The sequence below is a fragment of the Carlito syrichta genome, unplaced genomic scaffold, assembly GCF_000164805.1.
Source record: "Carlito syrichta isolate Samal-C Ts95f unplaced genomic scaffold, Tarsius_syrichta-2.0.1 Scaffold311826, whole genome shotgun sequence".
Classification (NCBI taxonomy): Eukaryota; Metazoa; Chordata; class Mammalia; order Primates; family Tarsiidae; genus Carlito; species Carlito syrichta.
Genome location: NW_007255922.1, coordinates 103,019 through 112,518, shown reverse-complemented (window position 1 = coordinate 112,518; position 9,500 = coordinate 103,019). Strand labels below are relative to the sequence as shown.

The following is a 9,500-nucleotide window of genomic DNA, read 5'->3' as shown; positions in this document are numbered from 1 at the left end:
CAGGCAGTCCACTCACCTCAGCCTCCCAAAGCATGGGATTATAGGCTGAGCCACCGAGCCCGACTTATATATAACATTTTAATGACAAAAACCTGCAACTGGATCCTCAGTCTCCTGACTCTTGGTCCATTGGGTTGAAGGGAAGGATGCTGTGAGAAGAGTTAGAGCAGTATATAGTTGGTGTGGTATATGTGGGCAGGTTTGCTTATGATCGCTCTAACTGCTACTTGAGTGTTTTCAGTAATTGAGAGCGCAGTCTTTCAAAAAGAAGTATATATATATTTTTTTCCGAGTTGGAGTCTCACTCTGTCACCTAGACTGGAGTGTAGTGGCCGCTCCCAGCCACTGCAGCCTCGACCTGCTGGGCTCCAGCGATCCTTCCGCCTCAGCCGTCCAAATAGCTGGAACTACAGGCACGCGCTACCACACCCGGCTAATTTTTTATTTATTGTAGAGATGAGGTCTCGCCAAGTTGCCCAGGCGGGTCTCGAACCTGTGGGCTCAGGCTGTCCACTCACCCCGGCCTCCCAAAGTGCTGGGATTACAGGCTGAGCCACCGACCAAGAAGTATATTTATCTAGACAATGGTAGAAGTTTACTTTGGCATTATCAGTCAACTGGTCCACCCTTTCAGGGTAGTCAGGTGGGGATTAGAGTATAGATTTAATTCAGAATTGTCTGGGAATGGATGGTTTGGAGAATTCTGTGGGACCTTTTGCCTTGGCTGCTAGAGTAGTTGTTGACTGATGTATGGCAGCCAAATAGGATCTCCGAGACAGATGGTGACTAGCTGCTCTGGTGTTGCTGTGCATTAGTGTGGCCCCTGTGGAATCAGCTCAGTATGGACTTTGCCATTATTTGATGGCTCAGAAAATGTTTACTCAGAAGAGATAAAATTCTGAGAAAAGAGATTATGTTAACAGAAGGTCTGAAGACAAGTTTTTGTAAGTCAGAATACCAATTTACAATGGTAGACGTATATTTGGCCCCAGATATAGAATCTCTTGAACAAACCAAGGATTCCCCTCCTGCTGGGGTCTAGCCTGAGATCAAAGTAATCAGAAGATCACTTGCTCTGGGCAAGCCTAGAATTACAAGCCTGTTGAATCCGTACCTGCCTCTGGGCTTCAGGTTGTGAGGACTTGGCCTTCTTTTACTCTGGGGCTGTGTCTCTCTGGAACAGCTGCCAGATATGCAGACTCAAACCACTCCAACCTGTGGGGAGATACTGCAGTGTTCTTACCCTTCCACATCTTTTCTGCTATTAAGTTGTCAGAAAAACTTCTGTTATTTCTACTTTCCTAATGAAGGACAGAACTGGTTAAGATTTCCAGGAGTACTGCTTATTTCATTTTGCTTAGGTAATATTTAAATCTGCTCTTCCACTGAGATTTGTGGTTTGTGCTACTCAGTATCATTTAGGAATAGCTTACCTTTACCATCGTCGCGTCAGTACCTGCAACACTCTCCACAAAGGAATTGTGCTGCATTTTCTTCTTCACTGAGCACGTTCTGTGGGCACACTGACTTTCATTCCTGTTTTTTCTCTAGGGTCATCTAGTAGCAGGCACCCAAATCAGGCAACTCCGAAGAAAAGTGGTTTAAAGAATGGCCAGATGAAAAATAAAGATGACGAGTGCTTCGGGGATGACATTGAGGAGATCCCAGACACGGATTTTGATTTTGAAGGAAACCTGGCCCTTTTTGACAAGGCAGCTGTGTTTGAGGAGATTGATACCTATGAGAGGAGAAGTGGCACTCGCTCCCGGGGCATCCCAAATGAAAGGCCCACTCGGTACCGCCATGATGAAAACATCCTGGAGTCAGAGCCCATCGTCTACCGACGGATCACAGTGCCCCACAATGTGAGCAAGGAGTTCTGCACAGGTGAGTTGCACCAGGCCCTGCATCCTCCGGGCCGTTCTTCTCTTTCTGTTACACTTGAAACAGAAAGACCCGGTTTCTGAGTCAGATTCTCACACTAGGAATTAACTTGAGTGGCTTGGTGGTTGGCCCAGAATTATTGTTTCTTAGGGACTGCAGCCAATACAGCATCCTACCACTGTGGAGGGATAATTTTTCTTTTTCTTTTTTTTTTTTTTGAGTTGGAGTCTCACTCTGTCGCCCAGACTGGAGTGCAGTGGACGCTCCCGGCCACCGCAGCCTCAACTTGCTGGGCTCTGGCGATCCTTCCGTCTCAGCCTTCCAAGTAGCTGGAATTACAGGCGCGCACTACCACACCCGGCTAATTATTTATTTATTTATTTATTGTAGAGATGAGGTCTTGCCAAGTTGCCCAGATGGGTCTCGAACCCGCGGGCTCAGGCAATCCACTCACCTCAGCCTCCCAAAGTGCAGGATTACAGGCTGAGACACCAAGCCTGGCTGAGGGATAATTTTTCTACGTGTCCGTTGATATCCTGGATCAGGCAGGCTCTTGCCTGCTGTCTGTCTAGTGTGCTATCAGTAACAATTAAAGGCATAGCAGCTATCTAGATTCAATGAATCAGCTCTGCCCGAGTTCGGTGGCTCAGCCTGTAATCCCAGCACTTTGGGAGGCCGAAGCAAGTGGATTGCCTGAGTCCACAGGTTCAAGACCCACCTGGGCAACTTGGTTAGACCTCGTCTCTACAATAAATAAAAAATTAGCCAGATGTGGTAGTGCACACCTGTAGTTCTGGCTACTTGGAAGACTGAGGTGGAAGGATCACCGGAGCCCAGCAGGTCGAGGCTGTGGTGGCTGGGAGCATGCCACTGCACTCCAGTCTGTATGACAGAGTGAAACTCCAACTCAAAACAAAACAAAACAAAAAAACCCCAAAGAATCAGCTCTGTTTTAACTTTGACTTCCTTCTTTTTTTTTTTTAATTTTATTAATCAATATTTTTTATTATGATTTTATGGGGTACAGTTAAGGGTTAGGTGTACAATTATGTTTCATTCAGGCACCCTGTTGATAAGAGGTGTTTCCCCATCCCCAGACATATTTGCGACTATTAATCCCATCCCACCCCCATGGCTTCCCTCTTAATGCCTGTACGTTTCACCAGGAGTTCAACTCTGTTTTACTAATTATTTGTTGGTGCAAAAAATAGTTGAAAATAAATGATTGAAATCACTGGCTAAAATTACAGTTTCAGTAAATTACATTTCTTTCCTATATTGTCCTTGTCTTCTGCTAGCCCTGGTTATTGAAAGTTGACTAGTTATTATTTTCATGTAAAAAGTAGTACCTTGGTAGTTATGTAGGTCACTGTATATGGTAGTCTAGTTCTATTATCTCAGTGATTTTTAAGTTTCTCTCTCTTTTTTTTAAGCACTAGAAACTTTTCTTCAAACATATGGCTTATAGAGCAGATTAAAAACTGTGGGAGAGGTAACTGGCCTCATCTCTTCCCTCCCCCACCATAATTTTTTTTAATTTAAAAAGATTATTTTAAAAAAATGATTATTGTTATTTAGAGTCAGGGTGTCTTGCTATGTTGACCAGGCTGGTCTCAAACTCCTGGGCTCAAGCAATCCTCCTACCTTGGTCTCCCAAAGTGCTGGGATTATAGGCATACGCCATCACACCTGGCCTTTAAAAATTTTTTTTTTCTTTTCTTTTTTTTTTAAATTTTTATTTCTTAGAGACAAGGTCTCGCCAGGTTGCCCAGGCTGGTCTGGAATCCCTGAGCTCAGGCAATCCTCTTGCCTCGCTTCCCAAAGTGCTGGGATTCTACTGTGCCTGGGAAAAAAATTTTTTTTTCAAACCACATTATTAACTTGGCTTCTTGGAATACTTGGATGATCCTAAGAGGTAAAGGGGAAGTCATAATCATTTTATTAAGTAGAGAAGGAACTAAGTATAATATTTTTATTTTGGCTTGAAGTTTGGAATACAAATCTTGAATGTTGGTAGCTGTAATAGGAAGAGCTATGGAGACAGCTTAATTGCCTTTGGAGGAAAATCAGACATGGCTTTTCTGTATTGAACAGTAGGGCTCTATTGTATTTGGTTTTGCTGACTGTGGTAGCTTGCATGTGCTTTCCATGTGAAAAGAAATAGGCAGACTTTCAGGCTTAGAAGGTAGTTAAATTGTTTGTCTTTTACTAGCAGACTCTGGTAAGCCTGCCTCTTAAGATAGTTTCCTTTAAGTGGCAGTGCCAAACTCCTTTGATTTTTACCACCTGTGAAAAGGCAAGCTGGGTTCAGCCTATAATCCTGCGCCTTTGGGAGGCTGAGGTGAGTGGATTGCCTGAGCCCGCGAGTTCGAGACCCGCCTAGGCAACTTGGTGAGACCTCATCTCTACAATAAATCAAAAATTAGCTGGGCGTGGTAGCGCGTGCCTGTAGTTCTAGCTACTTGGAAGGCTGAGGCAGAAGGATCGCTGGAGCCCAGCAGGTCGAGGTTGTGGTGGCCAGGAGTGGCCACTGCACTCCAGTCTGGGTGACAGAGTGAGACTCCAACTCCAAAAAAAAAAAAAAAAAAGGGAAAGGCAAGCAGCCTCAGAATCAGGCTTAATTTAAGTTGCCAGGTTTTAAGCTTTTCAGTTGCAATTATCATCTGTTCGGTCTGGTACTGTTCCCAGATCTGCCAACCATCCACCTCTGCCCGCTTCCTTTTTTACTGCCCTCATTTGTAGAATAGGCTGTACCTACTCGTAGCTCTTTTTATCTGTCCAGGCATGGCTGCTGAGGTTGTTGGATTATGCAGTATGTGGTTTCCCTGAACCTATTTTCACTGCAGGAATTCCTGAACTAGGAAGATTATGGTCTGCCTAGGAGTGACATGGCTAAAAGGGTGAGAATAACAGTGAGAATCAGGAAGGATTCTTAGGTCTCAAAAAACCTGAGAAAACATTGCTAAAGTATACAAAAGGAGAGGCGAAAAGCTTTTCCTACTGCACACTCCCCCTCTCCAGCTTGATCGTCACACCACTTTTTAATGACAGAAGTGAAAAGTTCTCTCATATGAAACTGTTCTCCTAAAATTACCGTCATCAGGCATACTACAAACCACATGTGCTGGTTCTTGGCCAAGAACTCAGGTGTAGCAGCTGTTGTGTAGCAACCAGTTATACTCTACTGGTGTATGACAGTGAGGGGGCAAGAAGCCCAGCAACTTCATACTATCTGGTTTTTCTCTTTGTTCCTAACAGTGATTAGGAGTGGGAGAGAACCCCTTTTGCCAAGCAGGGTCTGAGCTGGAAACCGCGCAAGCAAGCAGTTACCTTGCTGAGCAGCTTCGAATGACAAGCAATTTGTACCTCTGTTCTAGCTCCAAGGCACAAGCCTCAAGCAGGCTTTTTCTGAGTGGCAGACAAACAGTGCAGAGGGTGTGCTTTTCCAATTGGATCTACTATGCAAATAGTAGGATTAGAATAAGGCAAATTATCTATAATACTTAAACAATCTAGGCCCTTCAAATGTTAGTGTAGCTTATTCAATCACCTAGTATAATTTTCTCATTTTACAAATGAGCACAGAAGGCCCAGAGAGGTAAAGGCTCTTATAAACTTTACCCATCACATCTTTTCTCTTCTGAATGTGGATAAAGAAGAGGAAGAATATAGTATAAGAAGAGAAGGGCAGTTTAATAGCAAAACAGACTACAGATGGCCTCCAAGTCACCATGGTTAAACTTATGATTTTTCATGCATTCAGTAGAAATTGTATTTCAAATTTTATTTTATTTTATTTATTTTGAGTTGGAGTCTCATTCTGTCACCCAGGCTGGAGGGCAGTGGCACTCTCCTAGCCACTGCAGCTTCGACCTTCTTGGCTTAAGTGATCCTTTGCCTCAGCCTTCCAAGTAGCTGAACTACAGGCACACGGCACCATGCCCAGCTAACTTTTTAAAAAAAATTTATTGTAGAGATGAGATCTCACCAAGTTGCCCAGGCTGGCCTTGAACCCATGGGCTCAGGCAATCCTCTCACCTTGGCCTCCCAAAGTGCTGGGATTATAGGCGTGAGCCATCACACCCGGCCTATTTTTTTTAGAGATGAGAAGACTCACTATGTTGTCCAGGCTGGTCTTGAACCCCTGGATTCAAGCAGTCCTCTCACCTCAGTCTCCCAAAGCACTGGGATTACAGGTTTGAACCACCATGCCCAGCCTTATAGTTTGCATTCTTGAATTTAGATCTTTTCCCACGCTAGGGCTCTTCGGGTAAGGTATACTCTTTGATGCTGCAACTCCCAGTCAACCATGTGATCAGGAGGGTAAACAACCAATACTTTGCAGTATCCTGTGTTGCCAGATGATTCTGCCTAACTGTAGACTGATATACATGTTCTGAGCACATCTGAGGTAGGTTAAGCTAGACTATGATGTTTGGTAGGTTGGGTATATTAAATATATTTGTGACTTTAATATTTTCAACTTATGATGGGTTTATCAGGAGGTAACTAACCCCCAGTGAAGTTGAGGAGCATCTATATAGTCTTTTTTCTTTAGTAATGTACTCAGAAATGGGCCAATTTAAACCAGTTTAAAGAAGTGGCCTGGATACCAGCTCCCACAGTCTGGCCTATGGCATTCATATCCTAGAATACCAAACATCTTATTTTCTGCTAATCCCCAGAGCAGGAAAAGAAGAGCATGTTTATTACTCATTTGGCAATGGCTTGGGATTTAGGATTCTGACAGCTTGCTGCTGGTGTCCTACATATTGACTTCATGTTAAGTGGTATCAACAGTACGTAAGACATTATTCACTAGTTGCTCATACTCCTCTTGGCAGTACTCTTTGCCTACTGTGAGTATGGGGGGAGCAGTGTTATAGGTCTGCTGATTGGGAAAACACATTCAGGAAGCAGCTAAATTTAGCTCTTTGTTTAACCAAATCTTTTTTCTCTGGAAGGTCCTTTTGGGCCCTTGGCAGGACTGCTGTCTCCAACAGTCACGGATTGTCAGACATCTCTCTAGCTCGGGCCTATGGGCTAAATAAGGGTGACCGGTGGTCACCACCTGGATTGATCAGGGTCTCTGTATTCAGATTTTTTATTTGAAATTTTTGTCTTAATTTAATTTTATTTATTTAAAGAACCATGCAGAGGGTAGGGAGATTGGGTAACAAGCTCCCTGAAATTATTTGAAGATAGATTCTGTGTGCCTGTGTGCACATGTGTGTGTATTAAGTTGAAATATAAAACGCTTGGTCTGATTCAGTCACTCATGCCTATGATTCCAGTACTTTGGGAGACTGAGGCGGAAGGATTGCTTGAACACAGAGGTATTCGAGACCAGCCTAGGCAACATAGCGAGACCTTGTCTCTACAAAAAAATTTACAAATCAGCTAGGTGTGGTGGTACGTGCCTGTAATCCCAGCTGCACAGGAGACTGAGGCAGAAGGATCATCTGATCCCCAGAGATTAAGGCTGTGGTGAGCCATGATTGTACAGCTTCACTCCAGCCTGGGCGACAGAGTGAGAAACCTGTCTCAAAAATGGAAGGAAGGAAAGGACGGAGGGAGGAAGGTAGGGAATATAAAATGTTATATGTGCATGAGCACTCCGTTTTCAGTGGTGAGAGCGCCCCCAAAGAATACTACTTAGGAAGTTGGTAAGACTTCAGAGAGAAATCTTTGTTCAACACTCATAATATTCTAAAATAAATATTTAAGGCAGTTAGGTCAGTCAAAACACTATACTTATTATGTGTAAGTCACTCTAAGACAGTCCTTGCTTTCAAGTTATTAAAATGTAATAGGAAATGGAAAGGTAACAAATATGCCCAGGGTCCAGTGAAGGTGGGGACGTTAAGTGCACTAGGTGTTAAGAGACAGAAGAGGTCCTGGAGTCTGGATCATGGAAGGCTTCATTATGGAAGCTGAATGGAAACCTCAAGGCATGGGGCAGGATTTCATCAGGCAACAAGGAAGAGGTGGCTATTTGTGGGTAGGCTAGGCAGGAGCTGGTGAATAGTGTAAAGGGCTATGTGGGAGAGTGGTCATTGATTGGTTTGCCCAGGGCAGAGAATTTGTGTAAAATAGCTTTGGATCAGCACGCAGAGAGCCTTGGGTGCTAGTGCTATCCTTATCCTGTGGTCATGGGGAGCAACAAAAGAATTTTGGATAAGAAAATGACATTATCCAAATCTCTTAGAAAGACTAGTCTTGTGGTAGAATTCCAGGCAGATGAGATGGAAGAGAAGAGACCAGAGCAGGACCAGTCATGCTCATGATGTAACTGCCATACTGGGAGTTTGATCACTGAATGGAAAGGAACACCAAGATGTGAGGGAAGTAACAGGGGAAGCTGATAGGCTGTGACTGAAAATAGGTGGGACCGGGCTCAGTGGCTCAGCCTGTAATCCAGCACTTTGGGAGGCCAAGGCAAGTGGATTGCCTGAGCCCGCAGGTTTGAGACCAGCCCGGGCAACTTGGCGAGACCTTGTCTGTACAATAAATCAAAAATTAGCTGGGCGTGGTAGCATGTGCCTGAAGTTCTGGCTACGTGGAAGGCTGAGGCGGAAGGATTGCTGGATCCCAGCAGGTCAACGCTGGGGTGGCTGTGAGTGTGCCCTGCACTCCAGCTTGGGCAACAGTGAGACCCCTAACTCAAAAGCAAAAAAGAAAACAGGTGGACAAGGCTTCTGTGAGCAAGAGGATTTGGGAGAGTTGCACCTTTGGGACAGGAAGAATGGCAGTGAGAGGCTAATTGTGATTAGATCACATGCGTTTTTAGTGGGCCACAGATACATGGTTTTGTGATCTTCTCCCCCGCCCCCATCTTGCATGTGGCTGAGCCAGAGGAAGTGAATAGCAGAGTTGCCACACTAAGGGATAGAGGTGAAGGAGTTATTAGTTATTAATGACTTGAGAGGGGCATCTATAGAGGTAAGGAATTGACACATTTGCCTTACATAAAATAATACATGTGTGTACACATTTCTAAACTATTTGAGATTTAGCTGCACTCTTCATTACATTTTACCCCTAAATACTTCCATGGCACGTATACTCAGTGGGATATTTATTGTTCTACACAACCATCCTCTAAGATTGTGCTCAGGAAATTTTAAGTTAATGCAGAAATATTATCTAATACATATTCCATGTTTAAATCCTTCCAATTATCCCAGTAGTATTCTTTATAGTTGTGTTTTTAGTCAGCCATTGTAGGTTACACTTGGTTGTCATTTCTTCTTTGTTTCCTTTAACCTAGAACAGTCCCTACAACTTTTGTTGGCTTTTGTGATATTGATATTTGTGAAGAGTCTAGGCCAGTTGCTTTGCCCTTTGTTTTGATTTACTGATTGTTTCCTTTGGATTTGATTCATGTTAAACATGTTTTCCAGGATTTTGGTGGGACTGCGACTTTTTCAAGGTGTCACATCAGGGAGTACATGCTATCAGTTTGTCTCATCACTGGGGCTAAGTTTGATCACTTGGTAAGGTGCAAAGATTTCTTCGTTGTAAAGATAATTTTTTCCTGCCAGGCTTGGTAGCTCAACCTGTAATCCTGTGCCTTTGGGAGGCTGAGGTGAGTGGATTGCCTGAGCCCGCGGGTT

General features: G+C 43.9%; 1 protein-coding gene across 1 annotated transcript in view; it reads left to right on the top strand.

Annotated features, from left to right (window-relative positions):
• EDC3 (enhancer of mRNA decapping 3) overlaps positions 1-9,500 on the top strand; it is a 48,299-nt gene that overhangs the window by 26,520 nt on the left and 12,279 nt on the right. The window contains exon 3 of the mRNA XM_008069123.2: positions 1,552-1,887. Within this exon, the coding sequence (XP_008067314.1) occupies positions 1,552-1,887 (336 nt within the window). The remainder of the gene's footprint in view (positions 1-1,551; positions 1,888-9,500) is intronic.